The 24,847-nt window shown below is 37.3% G+C and overlaps 1 protein-coding gene and 1 pseudogene across 2 annotated transcripts in view; one reads left to right on the forward strand and one right to left on the reverse strand.

Annotated features, from left to right (window-relative positions):
• The window catches only part of LOC109700123 (zinc finger protein 736-like), a 72,585-nt pseudogene extending 58,032 nt beyond the window's left edge, over positions 1 to 14,553 (forward strand).
• Positions 1 to 17,628, reverse strand: part of Actr10 (actin related protein 10) — a 29,732-nt gene extending 12,104 nt beyond the window's left edge. Inside the window, exons 1-7 of one of the 2 annotated variants that reach the window (XM_020185188.2) lie at positions 17,280 to 17,626; positions 15,156 to 15,228; positions 10,509 to 10,591; positions 9,524 to 9,632; positions 5,829 to 5,936; positions 3,297 to 3,364; positions 2,949 to 3,028 (exon numbers count right to left, since the gene is read on the reverse strand). In XM_020185188.2, the coding sequence (XP_020040777.2) occupies positions 2,949 to 3,028; positions 3,297 to 3,364; positions 5,829 to 5,936; positions 9,524 to 9,632; positions 10,509 to 10,591; positions 15,156 to 15,228; positions 17,280 to 17,356 (598 nt within the window). In that variant the 5' untranslated portion in view covers positions 17,357 to 17,626. Of the gene's footprint in view, positions 1 to 2,948; positions 3,029 to 3,296; positions 3,365 to 5,828; positions 5,937 to 9,523; positions 9,633 to 10,508; positions 10,592 to 15,155; positions 15,229 to 17,279 lie in introns of both variants that reach the window. The other variant, XM_074067906.1, reaches the window with a different exon arrangement.
• Between the last annotated feature and the right edge of the window lie 7,219 nt (positions 17,629 to 24,847).

The following is a 24,847-nucleotide window of genomic DNA, read 5'->3' on the forward strand; positions in this document are numbered from 1 at the left end:
CTGAGAAAAAAAAAAAAAAAGCTCAGAAGAAGTGTAATACTTAAAAGATAAATTACTACTTTTATAAAAAGTTAAGTTCCAAGTTTGCTTATCTTCCTTGTGACAACTAATAGCTGCCAGTAATATTCAAACCCAGTACATATTTTTAAAAAGAAGTACACACAATCTTTTATCTTGTCCATCAAGAAAAAGGCTGAGGTGGTTGAGTACTGGTCTATCAAGTACAAAAGTCCTGAGTTCAAATCCCAGTACTACAGAAAAGAATAATGAGCAAGTACCTTTTTCAAAGAACCTGTACAATACAGAGGCTTTGAAAGATAGATGTTTGGATATTTTATCCATGTTATATGATTATATGTTAACAATCTCTCCTTTTGTGAGTTACAAGCAAAATTTTCTAACTTAAAGTCTTCTAAACCCATTCTTTTTTTTTTGCGGCACTGGGGCTTGAACTCGGGGCCTACACTTTGAGCCTCTCCACCCCACCAGCCCTTTTTTGCCAAGGGTTTTTTGAGATAAGGTCTCGCAGAAATATTTGCCTAGGCTGGCTTCGAACCTTGATCCTCCTGATCTCTGCCTCCTAAGCAGCAAGGATTATAGGCATGAGTCACAGGCACCTGGCCAAACCCATTCTTCAATAACTTAAAATACTTTGTTTTGTAAGAACAAATTATTGATATCAGAAAATACAGAAATTTATAGCTAAAAAATGAATCATGAATTAATAAGCATAAACATGCAATTCTTCCACACAGGTCTACATGTCTTATCTTCTACATCTTTCAGTTCTGAAAGCCACTGAAATTAAGCATTAAAATTAATTAAAAACCACAACTTCAAAATGTTAAACCATAATTTTGTAAAAGCCTATTTAATCACACTGCTTTTGAAAGGAAGCAAAACATTATTCATGACTGGCTGGTGCAGTGGCTCAAATGGTAGAGTGCCTGCCTAGCAAGCATGAAACCCCGAGTTCAAACCTAAGCACCACCACAAAAAAAAAAAACATTATTCATGACTAATAAATAAGTATGATAATCAAGTATACCTAAGACCTACACCTAAACTTTGCTAAGGACATCGGAAAGAGATATTTTAAATTTGTTTGCATTTCTGATCCTCCTGTATAGGTGATTCAACAAACTAAACAAACTAAAAATTATGTTTTAGTTCTAAAATGTTAGGACCACACGGCTATCAGACTGGGATTTTGATGTATATGGGTAAGAAACATTAGAATCAGCCCAAGAAGGTACATTAAAATGAAAGCATATGCACTCAAAGAAAATGTTATAATTAGTGGTTTTGCTGTTGCTACTGCTGTTGAGATGGGGGTCTTCCTGTTGCCCACGCTAGCCTCAAATTCAAAATCCTTCTGCCTCAGCCTCCTGAGTAGCAGGGATTACAAGTGCATGCCACCATGTCTAGCATATAATAAGTTTTTGTGTGCATGTGTGTGGTGTGGTACTGGGGTATGAACTCAAGGCCTACACCTTGAGTCACTCCACAGCCCTTTTTTGTGATGGTTTTTTTCAAGATAGGATCTCACGAACTATTTGCCCTGGCTGGCTTTGAACCACGATCTTCCTGCTTTTATAATCAGTTTTAAGTAAGATCTTTATTTTAAAAAAAATCTTGGAATGCTACACTGAATTTATTGTCTTTGGAAACCTTTTCTAAATTACTTGCCATTGTGATACACTAAGATTGTAACAAAGTTTATCTGGAATAGAAAAAATAGAATCAGACTTTCATGATCAGAATGAAAAATCCCATTATCTTAACAGTGATCATGCAGGAGCACGAGGAAAACATGGTAAGCAAGGCTAACTGTCCTAAAACCTTCCATTTTGTTTCCAACATATATGCAGTGCCCAAGCACCATACTAGATGCTATAGATCTAAGAACTGCCAGGCACCAGTGGCTCACGCCTATAATCCTAAGTGCTTGGTAGGCTGAGATGAGTAGGATCGTAGTTATTTGCCAAGCCTGGGCAAATAACTGGTGAAACCCCCATCTCCAAAATAACCAGAGCAAAATGGACTGGACATGTAGCTCAAGCAGTAGAGCACTTGCTTTCCAAGCATGAAAACAAGTTCAAACCCCGGCCCTACCAAAAAACAAACAAAAAAACCACTAAGATAGGGAACCTCAAAGTCTATTGGGACAAGTAAGTATGCATCACATGGGCTCTAATAAATACTACTGAGGGTTAACAGAGGAATAATTTACTCTGTTTAGGGAAGATGAGGAAGGCTTCACAATTGAGCTGACATTCCAGCCAGGTCATGTAAAGAGAGAGAAAAACCCAAATAGGCAAGGAAAAACATCCCAGCTAAAGGCTCCTATAATAATCCAAGCAAGAAATAATGAGGGCCCATATTAAAACAATGTCTTTGTTTTCAGATGTCTGATGGTATGAAAGATAGTAAAAAGAGATTAAAATGTGAAAGAGATTTCTAAGGGAGAATTTAAAGTGTATGCTAAAATGAGAAGTAAGGAAAAAGTTATCTTTATGTAATAATGATGAATTGAAAGGAGTATGAGGAAAGAGATGATGTGTTCATTTTCAGGAGTGCTAATTTTCCCAGGTGGCATACATAGTTTAACAGAACATCACAAGAAAGAATCCAGAAAGCAAATAGAAGACGGAATTTCAAGAGTAAAAGATCAGGCTGGAGGTATGGCTCAAGTGGTAGACAGACTGCCTAGCAAGAATTAAGGCCCTGAGTTCAAAGCCCAATATCAGCCAAAAAAAAAAAAGAGAATAAAAATTCCAATGACTAAAGCACAACATTTTGATTTGGTGATTAACACCTTAATGATGATCTTATAATTGAAGAAAGGTCATCAGAGTGGTGGAAGGGAAATGAAAATAACTATGTAACAGGGCAAAGACTGAAACATAAGTTAAAGAAATGAAAAGAACAGCTTAACATGAATTTACCCATCACTGAGGGAAGACTCTGTTCTTTAGCAGCACCTGTGTCAACAGTACATTGTTCCAACAGCTGAGTTTCCAGCTCCCTGAAATGTGAAAAAGTTACTGAAATTAAAATATGGCAACTGATATCCTTTTCTTATTTAACACTTGCACCACATAACTTAAAAAGACCATGATGTTTTATGTAAAAAGTTTTATCCATAAAGAATACATTCAAAGCTAATGGAGAACAAAATAAATGAAATTAATGTCCATATTATAAGCCTTCCATTGATCAATGATCAATAAACACATTAACGTCTGCTTTGGTGGCAGTGGTGAAGAAAATGTGCTAAATTGTAAGAAACTTACTTGTGAAGAGCTTTTCCTCCTAGGGGGAGTGCTCCCCAACAATTCAGTACTGGAATTCCTTCATATATCTATAGTGTAGTCAAGGACATTACTATTTTAGGCGATTAAATGTTGTTTCATTGATATTTACCTCACCTTCTACTGGTATTATTCTAAATCACTTTGGTGACAAATTTGTATTTATTTCTAAAAGAATTACAGAAAAATAAAAAAAATTCTTTTCACACACACACACACACACACACACACACACACACTTCATTAATTAGGGCTGGGGCGTCCAATAAAGAAGCTACTAACCATATGGGGCTATTGAGCACTTGAAATTCAGATACACAGAATTAAGATATGCTTTAAGAATAAAGCTATATAACAAATTTAGAAGAATTTAATTAAAAAAACTAGATTTCATTATAATTGTTTATCGATTATATATTAGAATATTTTAGGTATTCTGGGTTAAATAAAATGCATTATTTCATTTTTTATATTTTTTAAAATGTGGTTCTTAGAAAAGTTTAAATTACATATATGGCCCACACTGTATTTCTTTTGGACAGAACTAAGAGGATAGTGCATGATACTGTATTGTGGGTAACTACCTTATTTTGGTTATTGTTTTGTAATGTTTTCTAAGTATAATATTATAAAATGGAAAAAAAGTATACTGTAAGAATGTTAGTTTTGGCCAGGCACCAGTGGCTCACACCTATAATCCTAGCTAATCAGGAGGATCAAGATTCAAAGCCAACTCCAGGCAAGTAGTTTGGAGACCCTATCTTGAAAAAACCTATCACAAAAAAAAAAGGCTGATGGGGTGGCTCAAGCAATAAGAGCATCTGATTAATAAGTGTGAGGCCCTGGAGTTCAAACCCCAATGCCACGAAAAAAGTGTTCTCATTTACATGAGGAGAATAATACTTATGACAGTTTTTTTGAAAATTAAACACAAAGGACTTTATATTTAAATAGCTATCACCTAATTTAGTTCCTTATAAGTAAATGGTTATTTTCTTCCCTTGAATATTTCCCTTAATAAATACAAATGTAACCTCAAAACTGTAGAAGATCTTACATTCATATGCTTCAATCACCTTTCCATGAAACAATGTCCATTGTGAAAATTCAAAAAAATGTTTACCTATAACTTTATTTAAATGTTTATAGTGAAAAAGAATGTACCAATTCATATGATCAGTAATTTCATGTGGGAACAGCTTGAATCATTGCTTCTTCCCTAGTGGATATAAAAACTGTAGTGTTTACAGAGTAAGTTATCGTATGTCAGATCCTACACGAAATACTTTACACAAATTACCTTACTCAACCCACACAACTCTTACATAAGACAGAAATATTATCATTGCCATTTTATATATGCATAAACAAAGGCCAAGAGTTTATGCTACTTGACCAATATCATGCATAGCTAAGACTTATACTTACTGTACATTTGATTCCAAAACCCAAGTTCATAAACCCTCTGGTTTACTACCTCCATGACAGCCTCAGGAGATAGAGAAAAAAAATACATTTCCACCTGCCCCCCCCCCTTTTTTTTAACAGTGAACCCTTCAGCTATTTGAAGGCTAATTTTAGTCCACCATTTTAAGATTTTTTTTCTTTTTTCCTTTGCAGTATTTTGGGTTTGAATTCAGGGCCTACACCTTGAGGCACTAAGCCAGCCTTTTTTTGTGTCAGGCTTTGTTGAGCTAGGGTCTCTTGAACTATTTGAACCTTTTGATGAATTGCAGCTATCGGTGCCCAGCTTGAACAATTTAGTCTTTTTTTGGCGGTACTGGGATTTGAACTCAGGGTCTCACTCTTGCTAGGCAGGTGCTCTTAGCACTTAAGCCATTCCACTAGCCCTTAAGAATTTTTTTTCTTTTTTTTTTTTTTTTTTGCAGTACCGGGGCTTGAATTCAGGGCCTTCACCTTGAGCCACTCCACTAACCCTATTTTTGTGACGGGATTTTCAAGATAGGGTTTTGCAAAACTATTTGCCTGGCTTGGCTTCAAACCACAATCCTCCTAATCTGTCTCCTGAGTAGCTAGGATTACAGGCATGAGCCATGGGCACCAGCTAAGATTTTTTTCTTGACTGAATTTTCTCATTTCAATTTCTCTAATTACTCACTGTACCATTTTTTCCTTACAATTGAACTATTCTAGTCAACTTCTTTGACACGTTCTGATTAGTCAATGTTCCTTTCAAAAACTGAACATAATATTCATCAGGTCTATTCCTAAGTATATACTAGGACCAAATTATAATGATAATTTCTACAAAAAGTAAATTTAAGTCTTATAATCCCATGACTTTTTACCACATGATAATGGTAACTCAAAATACAATAAAAATCACCTTTATTAAGCCTAATTATTTTAGTCAAAGTAAAGTAAAAAACTACATTAGAAGGGGTAGGGGTAGAGGTGGCCCAAGCCACATGTATACACATGTGAGTAAATATAAAAATGATAAATAAATAAAAAAAAAATAATAACTACATTGGATAATTGACAAAAAGATACAGGTAACACCAGGCTTTCCCTGTATCCACAATCCAGGACCATGGCAGAGTTAATCCCAAGTGTCAGTAGAGCCATTAGATGACTCGGAGCAAGCAAGACAGATGGAACCTAGAAAAAACCAAAACATTAGCAATCAAACCATAATGAGACTCAGTATTTGCTTTGTTTTTGGTGGGACTGGGGTTTGAACTCAGGGCTTTACACTTGCAAAGCAGGCACACTACTGCTTGGGCCACACCTCCAGGCCATTTTACTCTGGTTGGAGATGGGGGTCATAAGAACTACTTGCTCAGGCTGGCCTTAGACAGCAATACTTCCAATCTCAGCTTCCCAAGTAGCTAGGATTTACAGGTATGAGCCACTATGCCGGGCCCCATAAGTAAACAAAACAGGAAAGTCCAGCATAATTAAAAGGCGGACAAAATAACTGTTTTATTTCCTCTATCTAAATAGATACAGCAGGAACTCTAGTCATATATGAGAAGAGAATACTAAGGATTAACACAAACATAATTAAACACTGAAGTATAAATACAGAGAATCTTCTTTTTCTCTCTCTTTTTTTTTTGGTGAGACTGGAGTTTGAACTCAGGGATTGAAAAGCGGGCAGTCTACTACTTAAGCCACACCTCCAGCCCACTTTGCTCTGATTATTTTGGAGATAAGGTCATGAGAACTATTTGTCCCGGCCAGCCTCAAACCACAATCCTCCCGAGTAGCTATGATACAAGCACCCAGAAAGTATTTTCTTCTGTATTCAGGACTGATATGATGCCCCTCCCACTTCAGTGCTGTGGACTGAAAACTCATAGGAAAGTGCTCTACCATACCCCCAGCCCATTTGTTTTTTTTTTTTTTTTTTATTCATATGTGCATACAAGGCTTGGGTCATTTCTCCCCCCTGCCCCCACCCCCTCCCTTACCACCCACTCCGCCCCCTCCCTCTCCCCCCCACCCCCTCAATACCCAGAAGAAACTATTTTGTCCTTATTTCTAATTTTGTTGTAGAGAGAGTATAAGCAATAATAGGAAGGAACAAGGGTTTTTGATGGTTGAGATAAGGATAGCTATACAGGGCATTGACTCACATTAATTTCCTGTGCGTGTGTGTTACCTTCTAGGTTAATTCTTTTTGATCTAACCTTTTCTCTAGTTTCTGGTCCCCTTTTCCTATTGGCCTCAGTTGCTTTTAAGGTATCTGCTTTAGTTTCTCTGCGTTGAGGGCAACAAATGCTAGCTAGTTTTTCCTATTGGCCTCAGTTGCTTTTAAGGTATCTGCTTTAGTTTCTCTGCATTGAGGGCAACAAATGCTAGCTAGTTTTTTAGGTGTCTTACCTATCCTCACCCCTCCCTTGTGTGCTCTCGCTTTTATCATGTGCTCAAAGTCCAATCCCATTGTTGTGTTTGCCCTTGATCTAATGTCCACATATGAGGGAGAACATACGATTTTTGGTCTTTTGGGCCAGGCTAACCTCACTCAGAATGATATTCTCCAATTCCATCCATTTACCAGCGAATGATAACATTTCGTTCTTCTTCATGGCTGCATAAAATTCCATTGTGTATAGATACCACATTTTCTTAATCCATTCGTCAGTGGTGGGGCATCTTGGCTGTTTCCATAATTTGGCTATTGTGAATAGTGCCGCAATAAACATGGGTGTGCAGGTGCCTCTGGAGTAACCTGTGTCACAGTCTTTTGGGTATATCCCCAAGAGTGGTATTGCTGGATCAAATGGTAGATCAATGTCTAGCTTTTTAAGTAGCCTCCAAATTTTTTTCCAGAGTGGTTGTACTAGTTTACATTCCCACCAACAGTGTAAGAGGGTTCCTTTTTCCCCGCATCCTCGCCAACACCTGTTGTTGGTGGTGTTGCTGATGATGGCTATTCTAACAGGGATGAGGTGGAATCTTAGCGTGGTTTTAATTTGCATTTCCTTTATTGCTAGAGATGGTGAGCATTTTTTCATGTGTTTTGCTTTTTCTTTTTAGTCAGTACTGGGGTTTGAACTCAGGGCTTCGTGATTGTGAGGCAGGTGCTCTAACCATTTGAGTCATGCCTCCAGCCCTGCTTTTTTTTTTTTTTAAGACAGGGTCTCAGTAACTTTGTCTACGCTGACTTTGAACTCATGATCCTACTGCCTGAGCCTTCCTAGTACCTGAGATTACAGATGTGCATGATCATGCCTGGCCTGGTATGACTTCTTATTGTTTTGTTCTGTGTTCTCCCTATTGCAGTGAAATTCCTGGTCAGTGATATCAATAAGGACAGGCAGCTATGCAATCTGTTTCTTTGTATTGTTTTATCAAAATATAACAAATACTAAATGCCCATGCCACACAAAGATATTTCGATTTTTGGAATAAGGTGTATTTTGAGTTCAGTAATACGTATGAAAAACATTTATACGTAACTAATTTCTTGTATACTGCATACATTTTATATAATCTTCCATTTTCTCTTGCCAAAAAGAACTCTTAATTTCAAGGCAGAGATTTTTTATTGTGAGATGTAAAAATCTTACAACACATTCTTGGTCTTAAAATAATCTTGACTCCTATAAAATGAAATCTACATGTAATAACAAGACATAAGTCGCATTCCTAATTACTCTAAGGGAGACAATACTTAAATATTCTATTTAGAAGGAAATTAAAGGCTAAAGAATTGAATAATTTACTATAGACAATGTAACTAAGCAACAGAAACTAGGAAGAACTAGAAGAAATACACCATAAACTCCACAGCACTGAAATTCTGAAAAAAGTTCCCAAATAGAAAAACCTACATTAAGATGAATAACCACTGGGCTTATGCCTATAATCCTAGATACTCTGGAGGCTAAAATAGAAAGGATCGTGGTTCAAGGCCAGCTCAGGCAAATAGCTCTTAAGGCCCCCATCTCCAAAATAAGCAGAGCCAAAATGGACTGGAGGTGTGGCTCAAGCAGCACAGCACCTGCTTTGCAAGTGCAAAGCCCTAAGTTCAAACCCCAGTCCCACCAAAAAAAAAAAAAAGATGAATAACAGAAACACTAATAAGAAGAAATCTCTAAACATTAGATTATCAAGCATTAGTTAAAATGCTAACTAAGCATGAAAAAACAATTCAAAGAAAGAAAATAAATGGTAAGTTTAAAGAGGTTTCTTTCATCTGGTTCCTTAAATATAATGTGTAGTACATACAAAGAAGGAAATAAAATGTGGACCTTTTAGACGAGATCAAGTGCATTTACTGTGGTCTGGTTGTAGACAAAATATGGACTTTTTAGTTTAAGTATTAAGTACCTACCCAAAAAATTATGTTGTGTGGGTTGTGGGGGAGAAGATTCCCTCAAGACCTAATTATGTAGCCACATGCCAGTGGCTCACACCTCTAATCCTCGCTATTCAGGAGGCAGAGGTTAGGAATATCATGGTTGGAAGTCAGCACCAGGCAAATAGTTCAAAAGACACTATCTCAAAAATATCCAACACAAAAAAAGGGCTGGCAGAGTGGCTCAAATGGTAGAGCACCTGCCTAGCAAGCATGAGGCCCTGAGTTCAACCCACAGAACAGACAAGAAAAAAAACCAACCAAAACCTTCATTTTTTTAAGTCTTACACATGCTAGGCAAGCTCACTCCACTGAACTCTACTCCCAACCTTCTTTACAATTTAAAAACAACTTACTAATTTGATTTAAAAATAGGTACCTCAAAATATTTGAAAAGAACACGAGTGAGTGTCTCTCTGAAGTGAGAAGGACATAATACCGACTCAATAACCACAACTCGGCGGTCTCTGGGATTCACCAACAGATGCCTGAAAATGAAAGTTTTGTTTTTAAAAGTAATGTTTGTATTTATTTTGGTATGTAATACAACTTAAAAATAAAAAGTTGTACTATCTTAGCTTAAGATGCTTTATGACAAAAGGACATCTCCATTTTATTACTCCTAAAGACTGTATTTCTAAGTTCTTACAAGGTGCCATACATGGTGTCAGGAATTTTATAACTCATTAATCTCAAAAAACTAAAACTACAGCCTATTATGATTATCAGTTTTAGTCATTATAAAGATATTTTGGTTTTGGGGGGGGCTACACAAGAAATATATACTGACAAAACTCCAAATGTTAAAGACATTATCTTGGAAAGCACAAGTACCTAATATTTTTACTAGGCAGAAATTACCACTGACAGTAATTTATATACTTTTTCATTTTTGTGTATGTATATACAAATATTCAAAAAGAAACATTCATTCCATAGATGTTCTTCAGCATCTTTTTCACTTATCAATATACCTAAGGTATTTTTCTATATCACTACATATAGGTACAGAACTCCTTTTTTTTTTTGGTGCTGTGCTAGGGACTGAACACAGGGCTTTGTGAATGATGGGAAGAGATCTATCACTGAGTTAAATCTCCCAGCCCCAGAATTCCTTCTTGATGACTGCATGATGTTTTACTGTATGGATGTACAATAATTTACTTATCTTCTTATTAATGGACATTTGCTTTGTTTTCTTATGCTTGCTAGTTTTCTAGTTTTCAAATATATGTTTGAAAAGGTTGAAAATAAGCAAATAAAAGGCAATAGAGGTCAATTTTTTTGCATCAAATTTTATATAGCAAATATCATTATGAATGTTATTAGGAAAATCTAATTGCCAAAGTTAGAAAAAATCTTACCTGAAATACAGTATGTGGATGAATTCCTTTAGATAGGAATATAATTCTTCTGTATTGATATTATACTGAACAACTTTGATTGGCTGTAAAAAGTTAAAGTGATTTATTATTTTATATTAATAAGATAATGTCAAATAAAATTATAATGTGCTTATTTATATTAATGTATTTTCTCATAATGAAAAGTAATTTGTATTAAGAATAGAAGCAATTTGTATTAAGAATTTATATTAAAAACATTCTTAAATTAGGAATCCTTAAGAACTGGCAATGTCTAAAAACACAGGATGTCTTAGTTTGTGGAAATAGAAGTATGCGTCTATAAGTAAGTGCAGAGTCGTGCTCATATACATTTTTCATCCATCTGACCCATTGTTTTGGCACGAGTGATAAAAATGAGTATTGATTATAAAGCATCCAAAGGCTTTCTCAAATATTCTTTTTTTTTTTTTCTTTCCCTTGGCAGTACTTGGGCATAAACTCAGGGCTTCATGCTTGCTAGGCAGGCCCTCTACTGCTTGAGCCATTCCACCAGCCCATTTTGTGTGTGTTGGGTATTTCTGAGATAGGGTTTTGGGATCTATTTCCCCAGTCTGGCTCCAAACCATGATTTCCTTATCTCCGCCTCCCAAATAACCAGGATTATGGGCTTCCAAATAGCCAAGATTACAGGCAAAGCCACCAGTGCCCAGCTAAATATTCTATTCTTGTTTCAGTCCCTGTTAAGTCATCCCCAAAGCACTGATATGATGCTCAGAAAGCTCTAAGTTCTCTGATGCATCATTGGTATACCTCTCTTCATTTACTCTTTTAAAGGAAATAACAACAGCATGGTTCATTCATGATCTTAAAGAAGGTTCCAAACCATGTATAGCTAAATATAGGTAATTTATATATTCATATGTGTGTATATATATATATATATGTATACATATATATATGTATCTTTTCAAAATGGTAAAAGTTTGGAACACTAAGAAAATTGTCAGTGAGAATGTAATTCCAAGTTCAATTAGAAATCCATCTAGTGACATAGTAATGCCAATTTCTCAGGGTGAGGGTGGTACTGGGAAGTAATGCCTTTTTTTTTTTTTTTGGCAGTACTGGGGTTTAAACTCAGGCCTTCATGCTTGCTGGGCAGGCACTCTACCACTTGAGCCACACTTCCAGTCCAGTAATGCCAACATTTAAAAAACAAAATGACATGAAAAAAAAATCAACAGACAGAACTTCCATCACACTTTGAATGCTGTACCACAAATTCCTAGTATATTCCTATCTTGTCCAATGAGTTGCATTAATTTTTGAAAACAGTGTTTCCTCATCAAGCATAATTACAGAGGCACTCTTACCACTTGAGCCACTCTTCCAGCCCATCAAGCATAATTAAAAAAGGATTTCTGATATATTCTACTGCCAACAGTAAACTGATGTGCACAGAATTGCTTATTCTTCTATGACATGCATTTTTATATAACCAAATATGCTCAAATGTGATTGCTAAGTAAGGGAACAATGTCTATAATGTTAAACAAGTTGTGTTCATGACATGCATTTTTATATAACCAAATATGCTCAAATGTGATTGCTAAGTAAGGGAACAATGTCTATAATGTTAAACAAGTTGTGTTCATTCATATTAGGCAAGAGAAGCTAAAATTATGATAGCAGAATTATAACCTTCATTAAGAAAAAGTCATCAACTCAGTGGTCACCAAGGTGCTTATCTTACTTCAGATGTATTTAAGAAAAATTTAAATGACCCCCCACCCCATACCAGGGTTCTCTACGCAGAGTGGATCCTTTCATGACTGCTGGGTTGCATCTCCTCATCCCATCTTAACTATAAGTCCTCTGGCTAGGAACTGACGTCCATCTGCATTGTCTTAGCATCCAAGGACAACATTTTCTTTCTTTTTTTTTTTAATTATTATTGTTTTATTATTCATATGTGCATACAATGCTTGGGTCATTTCTCCCCCCTGCCCCCACCTCCTCCCTTACCACCCACTGACAACATTTTCAATATATGATTTCATTCTGGTTTTAATATCTCCTAGAGTAGCCTCTAATCACATGCAGCTGCCAGCCAAAGTTATTCAAAATTTCCCAGGAGGTATCAATTATTGTTTTTGCTAGTACTCTGCTTACAAAATTACAAAGGTTTTGTGTGGTCTACTCCAACTTCATTTTCCCCATAAGCATATTTTGTTTTGTTTTTTTAGAAGACATATGACTCTCCAAAACAGAGATTTTTCAGGAATATAGTATGTTATAGTAGAAACACCTGTATCTCATTCTAACAGGTAGATTTTATGGTATATGAAGTATCCTATTAGTCTGCAATTCCTATCTGTCAAAATAGCTTTGGCAAGAAACTTACTTTCAAAAAATGTTTTTTTTCTTTCTACTACCACCATACTGGGAGTCCCACTCAGCCCAACTCACCTATAGAGAGACATTGAGCTTTCAGCCTTTGTAAAGTTATGACCTTCACTCACTACAGGTGCTGTGAGAACACGGGAAGACCCCAGACCCCGGAAGCTAGGAAATGGAACTGTTGTCATTCAAGGATGTGTCCACTGATTTCTCTCCAGATGAGTGGGACTGGATGGACACTGCTCAGTGGAATTTGTATAGGGTTGTGATGTTAGAGAACTAAAAAAACCTGGTATTCCTGAGTCTTGCAGTCTCTAAGCCATATATGGTCACCTTTCTGGGGCAAAGAAAAGAGCCTTGGGGTATGAAAAGACAAGAGGCTGGAGCCAAACACCCAGGATCTCACTACTTACGTGATCCTGATACTTTAGCCTCTTGAGTGCTGGGATTACAGATGTGTACCATCATATCCAGCTCTGACTAAAACATTTAAAAAATCCCTTAGATAAAAAATTTTGGAACCCAGCCAAGAATAAGTATTATATACAGAAGATAACAGAGAGCAAAAAATCTGAACATTATGCTTGGCTGATAGCTGCAATTCTTCTTTGGACTCAAGATTTACAAAAAACCCAGGGAAAACATTTTGGGGCTCTTGTCCCAAAATGTAGTCTTTGTTTTTATCTGTAACTACAAACAAACATCAGCACTGGCTTATGGAGACACCAGACGGTGCACTGACACAGCATGAGAAGGGAGGAAATCTATCAACAGTAAACGATAAGAACCCACAAACATCAACAATGATGACCACACCTGCAGCTGCCAGTAAATTATGTACTTGAGTAATCTTTGCGTTCATTTTATCCCAGTTAGCTAATCAAGGACAGTAAATATCACCCCTTATCCAGTGTTGGCTGTTGAAACAACATATTTTTTTTCTCTAATCTAACCCCAAGAAGCAAACTTAGGTCTCTCCAGCATTGATCAATATTGGTCATCAGTCTAAATTTACTAGAAACACTCTCACCAGCACCTGGAAATCTTTGGGATATTTGGGGATGTCCTGGGGAGACTCGTGTCATGGTGACAACAGGATAGAATTCTGTTTCTATCTTAGAAGAAGACCAGTGAGCCACCCAGTTTCTTTCTCCCTTCCCAAAGGATCTCCTTGTTTGGTCCCCACATTGGAGCTGTTTCTTGGAAGTTGGGTGAAGGAACAATGTGGAGGTCTAGAGACAAAAACTGATAGATAAATAAGTTGTTTTACTTCATTTGGCTTAAGAAACAAAAAGATGAAGCAATTATGGTACTAACAACCAAGAATCTTTTAGTCTAAAGCAAATCAACAAATTGTTGAAGTCAGCATCATGTGGTCAGTAGACAGAGTGGTGGTATTCACGTCACTTTGGATTCATTTGGGCCAGTTCCCTTTCATTGTTGTCCTGTGAATTCTAATGTCACTCCCTGAAGTTTCTGTTTTTGTTATTATGCTAATTCTTTCTGTTGTTTTGTGCTTTGAGACAGGGTCATGTCAGGGTGTTGTCCCTGAACTCATGATTCTCCTGCTTCAGCCTCCCATGTGCTGGGATTACCTTAGTATTATTACTATATTTCTTTACCTTGTTAAGAATAAAATATTTAGCTTCCAATAAAAATGTTTCACAAAAACTCTTTTTAAAAAGTTTCTCAAAATTCTTTGGGTTTTGGAATTACAAATAAAGAAATGAAGAATTTGAATAAGAATAAAATTATTCAGTGATTATGTTATACTATAGGGCTTATAACATTTTATTAAAGTCATAAATAGTCTCTTGGTATTACATTTATATAAAATGTACAGAAAGGGCAAATCTATGGAAACAGAAAGCATTATCAGAGGTTGGCTGGGAAGGAATGGTAATTAACTATGAATACGTGTTAGGAAACTTACAGGGGTGATAAAAATAAGACTGGATTGCAGTGATGATTGTATAATATGATTAAATTTACAGTATAAAAAAATGAGGCCTCCATAAAATTGATTTAAAAAATCTTTTTAGAGCTAGGGGTACAGTTCAAGTGGTAGAACTCTTGCCTAGCAAGCCCTGAGTTCAATTCCCAGTACTGCCAAAACAAGCAAACAAACAAACAACAAAAAAACCCAAGAAAACTGGGAATATAGCCATAAGTAATATAGCACTGTTTTAATCAATTCTATTTGAAGTTATATTTTTAAATATTTTATAGTATAGCATTTATTTTGCTAATTTGTTAAAAAAAAAATACCTTAGATATGCCAGCTCTTTTGATCACACTAGGAATTATACATCTGGGACCAGTTTCTCCAGCAAATCCACACCTGGAAATAAATGGAATTAACTCAACTTAGAGCACTCTTTCTGAATATCTGTCAGAGAACGAAGTGTTTTTGTATTTGTTTTAAAATAATGGCCACAAAATTATCTGAAAATACCTCTGATGCATCCAAAGGGACAAAAAACAAAACTAAGAAGTTAATAACATCTATTAGTTACTTATTAAAGTAAAAAAGTTAATAACATCTATTAATTACTTATTAAAGTAAAAATCAAGTTATCTCAAATTCGTGATACTGAACTAAACCAGTGTATCATTTAAAGGCAGCATTAACTTTTTCCCCAGTTTTTAATTTTAGCTGAATTTTAGGCAAGACATTTCTAAAACCCTAGATGTACATGATACTATATGACTTCATTCTTCATTCTTATGTATTGCATAATGAGGGGATATATTCTGAGAAGTGTTGTTAGGTGATTTTGTCATTGTGTAACAATGTGTAAGAGTACTTACACAAACCTAGACAGTATAGGCTACTACACAACTAGGCTATATGGTATGGTTTATTGCTACTGTACAGCATATTACTGTACTGAACACTATAGGCAACAATAATGGTATTTCAAGTTGTAAATATGTCTGAACATAGAAAAAGTATTATTTTTGTACTTAAATATATCTAAACATATGAATGACAAGCATGAATTATAGTCACACACCATATAATGACATTTTGTTCATATGTGGCCTGTTATTGACTAAAATGTCATTACATGGTACGTGACCATAATTCACATTAGCCACTCATAATTCCATCATTCCAATATTAGCTTCTCTACTGGTGTGTTACTTTTTTTTAGCTATGCATATTTGACAGTAGTTTTAACATCACCTCTTCTATCTGGTTTTTGGTACTGCTCTCCTCCCACGCCCAAATCTCTCTCTCATCTACTATTCCCATCTCCGTGTTTGCCTGCACCCCTGCTCTGCAAATTTCCCAGGATGAAAGCCAATATGTAGCTTCAATTACTTTCTCTTACATTATTTTTCATATTATCACCATCCTACTGGTTCTCAATAATCATATTCCTGTGTGATAACTTTCTACTTATTGTTTCAATGTGCAGCTAAAATAACTTCCCTTGTGTAGTGGTCTCAAAGTATTTTTTAAAGTAAGTTTTTAAAAATAAACAAGAACATAAATTAATAAGGGAAGAATTTGCATAAAACAATAAGAGAATGTTATGGACCAAGAACTGTTTAATTCAATTCTTTAGCTCCAGAGGTTCAATGTTTAAGCAGTTTTTTTTACCTATTCAATAGTTAACTAGACGTTAGGCTGTGTTTACAGATATGTAGATTTTTTTTCAAACTTTTCCATTTTATATACATATAATATGTAATTCTGTCTGTCACTTTTCTCTCTGGAGCCAAGGACCACAAAGATAATCTGCCATCCCTTAAAACTGTGCAAATGTTTTAAAGACTCTTGCATTTGTGACTTTCATTTGGCTTTCAAAAGATCTCAGTCATCCAAAAGGTCGAGAACCAGTGTTTCCAAGTTGCTTTCGAAAAGTGTAATATTTAATCCGAGTTTAGGGACGCCAGTCTTATCTATCTGGTTTCCTCTGTATGTGCCGTCTCAAGTAGATCCCCTACTCTTAAGATAGAGCAGCAGCCCTATCTTAAACATCTGTAGTTCCAGCACCAACAGAGGCTCCATTCAGTAAGTGTTTTACGTTGGAAATCGTCATCAGCGTCACTATTTGGCTGCTGCCTTCCAGATCAGACAAGCCCAGTCTGAGTAGGGTCTGGATCGCCGCCGTCACCCCCGGCATAAATCACCCCAAAAGGGCCGCTGGCTTTAAGTTAACGACTCGTGGGGCCGGCAACCCTCCAGAGGTTTCCTACGCCTCTCGGAGTCAGACCCTCCCGAGCCCCAGCGGATCCCAAGGATTCGCCCGTACAAGGCGGAAACAACAGGGCAGTCATTGCGAGGATGCTGGGGAGAAGAGGAGGTCCCGAGCTACGGTCCCTGGGGACCGCAGCGATTACCCCCCCCCCCAACACACACACACACACACGGCCACTCACTTGGTGAAGGCCTCTCCCAGGTCGATCACGACCGCCGTCTTCTCGCCGCCGCTCCCCAGGCCCTCGTAGAGCGGCATTGCGGCCAGCGAGACCGTGAGGCCGAGAAGAAGCGGGGGGTCCTCAGGCCTCTGCTCTTCAGGCGGGACCGCGACGCATCGGTGGGCGGGGGCAGGGGGCCTTGCGCGGCCAAGGGCCAGGTCTGTCCCTGGCGGTGCCTCACTCCGGGGTGGACCCAAAGAAATCTCGCGGAGGGTCCGTCGCGAGCACTACGGAGGCGAAGACGACGGCGGGCGGCTGCGAATCTGGGTGTTGGGGAGCGGGGCCGAAGCGATCAAGCACGCCGAGTGCCCCAAGAGGGGGCGGAGCCAACTCCGGGGTCCTTTCCCGTCGGCGCGCCCTCAGGCGGCGCCTGCGCACTGGGAACCCTGAGCTCTGAGCGCTTTGATTTTGCCACTGTTGGGGCCCGAATTACCGACTCTGTGGTCTTTGCCGCTCGTTGTGCCTGCCATTTAATTGTTGCAGTAAATACCGAGAATAGTGGTTTTGTTCTTACCTGTGGGAACCTAAGGCTCCAGATCTTTTTAAATCAAGAGTTTGGCATTTAACATATTAATCATAGTGCTATCCACAAGTTTGAGAGGCATGTTTTCAAAATTTTCATTCTCAATAAATACTTACTGAGTGCCTATTATATGATTGATCCAGAGACAATAAGAAAAGAATTATTTCTGCTTACAGGCTACATTAGGGAGATAGACATATAAAGTTTCAAAGTGCCAACTGGAATATGTGAAAAGTGTTGGTGGAAACAGAGGAAGGGACAGTCAACTGCCTAGTGATTAATTGGGGCAGTTACAAGGAGAAGGTGTTAATGGCTCCATTTTTTTTTTTTTCTTTCTCAGTTCTGGGGATAGAACCTGGCACATGGTAAATAATTGCTTTAGTACTGAGGTACATTGCCAGCCCTTCATCCATTTTTGAATTAAGAAGATACTCTGTTAGGCAATGGAGGTACAAATATAAAAGCAAATTGCTGGCCTCAGGGGTTAATAGTAGTTACATAGGACAGTCGAACTATTGATAAAAGCTAATGCTTGGATGAACATGGTGCTTTCCAGGCAGTGACCAGGGAGCAAATCAAAGTTTTGCCAGGGAAGTGGGAATGAGAAAATAAAACATTCTACTCCCTACTTCTGGGACACGGGCTGAGGGTTGAGTTGATCACTAATGCCAATTATTTAACCAGTCAAGCCTTCATAATGAGGTCTCCATAAAAACCCAAAAGGACTGGGCTCATGGAGCTTCTAGTTGGTGAATATGAGCACACCCGTATGACAGGAGGGTGATTTATCCCAAGCTATATAGGACAGAAGCTCCAGCACTCAGGAGCCTTCCAGACTTCACTCTGTGTATCTGTTTGTTTATTCGTATCCTTTAAAACATCCTTTGTAATAAATGGATAAACAAAGAATACATAACAGGACACGATATAAAAGCTTAATTGCAGTTTTACACCTTAAAGTTACAGAGAGAGTATTCCAGGCTGAGACAACTGCATGTGGAAATGGTTTATAGGAAATTTGGTAAGGCTAGAGGGATAATGATATCTGACAATTGTCAAGAGGTGATGAAACCAAATCATGAAGCCCCTTACTGGTATGTTGAGGAGTTTGAATTTATCCTATAGATATTAGTAACCATTCAAATTATTTTGCATAAGGGAGAATGTCGTATTTGTGTTCACTTTGCATTCATTTTTTTTCAAAGTGGGATAGAGCAGGATGAAATGGAAGGGACTGAGACTGGTGATGACAAACCAATTTGCAAGCTATTGTAAGAATCCATGGACTAATTTAGTTCATGATGACCACCTGAACTAAGATCATGGCATGGCAAGGGAACGTAAGGATTTTAGAGAAATTTGCCAGTAGACCTAATGAACAGAATGTAAAGAGTTTTTCAGACATACAAAGCTGAAAAGAAACCCAAAACAAACTCAAGACCAGCAGACATACCCAATGAGAAAAGTAAAAGGTTCATCAGGTGGAAGGAAAATGATTTGAGTGCCCCACTATATACCAGGAACTGTTCTAGGTGCTTGGAATCAAACAAATCATACAGATACTTACCCTTGGAGACTCCAGCAGAGGGAAATAGGCAACAAGTATGTCATAATACATAAGGTAAATGATAGAGAAAGCCATTAGACTGTGTTTTGTTTGTTTTTGTTCTTTGAACAGAGCATGGAAGGGAGGATCCATAGTGATGAGGGCATATTCAAATTGAGGAGGGTCATTCTTTGAAATACAATGTCTGTTCATCTAGGGTTTATCCCAAATTCTCAACTTGAAAAGTAACACCTGTAGGATTTATATCAGAATATAAGAAAAATTTAAATTCAAAGTGCTCATGAAATAATTTATATATTCAGTACATGGAATAGGCAAGAAATTTTGTTTAAGTTCCATTTTAAAATGTTCATCATAGAAGACATAATTTTTATGTTTAATAACAATAAGATCACAGTAAGGCAATTTAGGCTACTTTTCTAAGCACTGTGTTAAAAATTAATAAATACTCTGATTTCATTGACCAAAGTTACCTGGTCATGGTGGCTTTATAGTTCCAATTACATTAGTGCCTTGTAATTAATACTTTTCTAAAGTACAAGATTTGATCAGAATTGTAGCTTTCATTCTATAGCTTTAAGTTTTCAATTTATATGACTGATAGATTAAAACAGATGGCAATATTCAGCCTTAAGATGTGGTCTAAAAATGTCTTCTCAATGACAACTGAAGGAATTTACCAACTAGAAAAGGATATGATACAGCAAAATAAACTGAGAAAGATGGGCATATTATATGACAATGACCCATAAAAATTATTTAAGTTTCTACATCAGTTAAGCTTCATAAAAAGTTACAAGCATAGTCTACAGTAATGGGTATACTGAAACCCAGCTGTAGTAATTATCAGCATTTGTCCATCGTTGTTTTCTTTGATGGGGCTGTGATTTGAACTCAGTGTCTTATGATTGCTTACCACAACCCTGTCCATTCTTTTTAAAGTCTTTTTCTCCTTCCTCTGTTTTTATTTTTTTGAGGGAGGGGGCTGGAATATTTCTAAGCACATTGTAGATATTTGTCATTTCATTCCTGAATAATTAGATATGCATTTCCAAAAAGTGTTTTTTTAACATTACCATAAGAAATGCAAACATTTGCAAAAATGTTTGAAACTTAACTGTAAGGAACTCTTTTTCCTTGCAAAAATCCAACTGACTCGATCTTTCCTAACTTTCAAATATTTTGTCCTCTATCACCACCACAAACAAAAGACACTCTATTAAAATCACCTGCTGCTTATGTACTTTTTTTGGGCAAAACAAGTGCAAAGGTATGTAAGTTGTAGGGGAGAATGAGGTAAAACATTAGTAGTGAATTGTATATTTAGGCCACAGAAATGTTTACAAAATGGCTCTGTTTACCCACAACAATTGCAAAAATTCTTTGGTTGGAACTATAAGAAATAAACAGAACCAAATTTTAAAGAAATTTTTTGTTGTTGTTGTTTTTGGCAGTATTGGGGTTTGAACTCAGGGCCTTGAGCTTGTTAGGCAGGTGACCTACCACTTGAGCCCCAACAAAATTCTTATAGTGTATAAATATCAATTGATGATGGGTTCTTTCAGTTTTCATTTGTATGAAAAAAATCTTTATTTCATCCTTGCTTTTGAAGATATTTTAATATCTATCTGGATATAGAATTGTAGGTTGACATTTTCTTCTATTGGCTTTTCAACGATGTTGCTCTACTCTATGGCTTTCATTTTTCTGATGAGAAATTTGCTCTTATTTTTATTCCTTTATAAAGTCGTTTTCCTCTGGCTGCTTTTAAGATTTTTTCTTTGTCAGTGGTTTAAAGCAACTTGATTATGTTGTACCTTGGTGTAATATTCTTCATTTTTCTTGTGTTTGGGATTAATTGAGTTTTTGGGGTACAATTACATTGTACATTAGTTAAAATTTGGAACATTTTTGACCTGTGTGTCCTCAACTAATTTTTCTTTACTCCCACCACTTGTTTGTGGTTCTGGGGATTGAACTCACAGTCTTGTACATGATACACAAATGTTCTACCACAAAGCTACATTGCCAGGCTTCCCTCTACTTCTCTGGGGAGTCCAAGAACATCATATTATTAGCTATTTGAAGTTGTTCCATAGCTCATTGATGTTTTATTCTTTTCCTCGGTTATATTTTTCTCTGTGTTTCTTTTTGGACAGTTTTTATTGATAGGTCTTTTTTTCTTTTTCTTTTTTTATTTGTTACAAATAGGTCTTATTTGTTTGCAACAGCAAATGGAAGAGAGGAGGGAATATGTCAGCTCTCACTCCTAGGGTGGCTCCCTCAGATCAAGTCACTGCCCTTCAAAAATGATGTCTTTAAGTCTATTAATTACTTCTTTTGTGGTGTTTAATCTGCTATTAATCCCATGCAATGTATTTTTATTTCAACATTCTATTTTCTATTCTTTTATTTATTTAGTGTGTGTGTGTGTGTGTGTGTGTGGTATGGTGCTGGGGATTGAACCAGGGCTTCAGATATGCTAGGCAAGTTCTCTACCGCTAGACACATCCTCAGCTCAGCATTACATTTTTAACATTTTCATTAGAGTATATTAACTGTACAAAATAATGGGTTTCATTGTGATATTTTCATTTCACACATGTGTATAATGTACTTTGTTCAATTTGTTTTATTTTCTTATGTCTTCCATATCTTTTTGTTTTTGCTTTTGTTTTGTTTTTGTTGTAGTGGTTACTAGGGTTTGAACTCAGGGCCTCATGCTTGCTAGGTGGCGCTCTACCACTTGAACCACTCTGCCAACCCTGTTTTGTGTTGAATATTTTTGAGGTATGGTCTCAACTCCAACTAACTTTGACCCACAATCCTTCTGATCTCTGCCTCCTGAGTAGCTAGGATTACAAGAGTGTACCATGGTGTCTAGTCCCATATCTCTTCTTAAACATGTTCACATTTTCCTTGACCTACTAGAAAAATGGACTATAATTATGACAACTATTTTAACATCCCTGTCTACTAATTCTATGACCTGTATCCTTTCTGGTACTTTTTCTGTTGATTTTTCTTTTCACCTTACTGTGAGATGTGTTTTCCTCTTTTTCTAATGGCTGCTTTTTCTTTCTTTCTTTCTTTCTTTCTTTCTTTCTTTCTTTCTTTCTTTTTGTCTTTTTTTTTTTTCAGCAGGGTCTTGTAAATAACATAGGCTGGCCTACGTAGCCCAGTCTGGCCTTGAACTCATGATCCTCCTACCTCAGTTTCCACAGTGATAGAATTACAGGCTTGAGCCACCACACCAGGCCCCTGCCAAGCTTTTTATTTTTAAATTTTGTTTTGTTTTGTTTTGTTTGGTGGTACTGGGTTTAAACTCAGGGTCTCAAACTTGCTAGGCAGGTGCTCTACCCCTTGAGCCACTCCACTATCCTTTTTTGTGTTGGATATTTTCAAGATAGAGTCTCAAGAACTATTTTCCAGGGCTGGCCTTGAACCATTATCCTTCCCCAGTGATGGCTCTTAAAATATTCTTGAGCTGTGTTCTCAAATGCAATTAAGTTTCTCAGAATAGTTTGATTCTTTTGGGGCTTGCTGCAGGAGGTGGAAAAGGACCAGCCTTTAGTTCAGGACTATTTTTTCCCACTAGTTAGGCAAGACCCCTATGAGTACCCTACCTGATGCACCAGGTTTTAGGAAGTTTTTCAACTCTCATTGGTGGGAATACAAATTCTTTCTGGCTGTGTGGGGGTTTTGAGGAATTATTCCACCTTCTTTTGTCTAGTTGCTCTTTCTCCAGCTTTAAGTAGTTCTTCACGTCCATGTGCCTGAAAGTTCTAGGGAGCTAATTAGCTCACTCTCTGCCCCCACCCCTTTCTCTTTTCCTCTCCTCTTTCAACCTATCCTCTGCAAACTGTGCCCCTTAGCCTTCTAAGTTCACAATTCTGTCCTCACTGGGAGTGTTTTGGGTTCCTCCTCCCTGTGCTGTAACCTAGAACCTCCAGCTACAAGTTGGTACAGATATAGGGCTTCCCTTACTGAATTCCTTTCTGCCAGGGTTCCCTGTCCTCTGCTGCCTATTGCCCAGCACCTGAGAAACATTGTTTTATATATATTATGTCCTGTTTTTAGGTCATTTAAGAAAGAAAAGTAAACATGGTCTCTGTTATACTACCATGACTCATAGGAGAAGTCCCTCCAGAAACTGATTTTGAAGCTAATATTCCAAGTAAATAGCTGTATCAGTTATCGATTCCAGCCTAACAGAACTCCCTTAAAGCTACTCAGGAGGCAGAGATCAGGAGGATCACAGTTTGAAGTCGGGTAAAATAATTCCCAAGGCCCTGTCTTGAAAAAAACCCATCACAAAATAACCATTTGTTTACTCGTAATTTTGTATTGACAATTTGGGCTCAGCTAACCCAGGTAGTTTTTTTTTTTAATATATATATTTTTTTATTAGCATGTGATAGTTATACAGGGGGTTTTGTTGTGACATTTCACATATACATATATTGTACCATGGTTACTATGTGGCTCTTATGCTCCATCTGATGTCAACTGGCTTACTAATATATATCTAGTCAGCATACCAGTTGGAGGCTGGCTGGCCCAAGAAGGCCTCAGTTACATGTCTTGTAGATGGTGGTGACTTCAGTGCAGATCACCAAGGGACCTCCCCCCCCCCCCCGCCAAGAATGCTAAACCAGGTTTCCTTATTTAACAACAGAAGCAAACCAATAGGCCGAAAGGTGAAGTCCCTATGTTGCTTAAGGCCTAACTTGGGAGTCACGTAACACTTCTGTCTCATCCTATAAATTAAAGCAAGTCACAAAGCTAGCTCAAGTTCTAGGGGTGGGTACTTGACTTTATCTAATTGTTGGGAAATGTGGTGAAGTTATGGGGTAAAGCATTTGGGCACAGGGAACTACAATTTACTAGGGGCTGCCATAGTAGCAATCTACTACACTAGTCAGTAAAACATGTATTTAATGATACTTGTTTTTAAACTCTCCTCAGGATTAGAGGACAATTTTTGATAAGGAAAGAACTAACTTCTCACAAGAACTTCTTGTGAGAGTTGTGCCAAATATGCTCACCTGTCCAAACTCAGAGAATGGACTCAGAGACACATGGAGTACAGCAAAAGTGAGACTTTAATGGCAGTCTTGCAAGATCTTGTAAGCAGGCACACCCAGAGTGGTTACAATAAGCATTCTATCCTTAGTGTGCAGGTCCCTCCCCCGGTTCTTCATTGGCCAAGTACTATGGAGTGTACATTCTTCACCTAAATTTCCTATTGGGTTATTTTTAAATACACCTCTCTTGGGATTGGTCAAATTTTAGAAGCAGGTTTTAGCTATCTTCACCTCCCTTTGCAGCAGTACTTTTCCACTCAGGGTTAAATGCCTTGCCTTGAAAATGGACGACCAATGACTTTATTTCTAACAGAGGCTAACTCTTCAAGCCTTTGCCCTGAGTTATGAGGTG

This window comes from Castor canadensis, chromosome 3 (genome assembly GCF_047511655.1).
Source record: "Castor canadensis chromosome 3, mCasCan1.hap1v2, whole genome shotgun sequence".
Taxonomy (NCBI): Eukaryota; Metazoa; Chordata; class Mammalia; order Rodentia; family Castoridae; genus Castor; species Castor canadensis.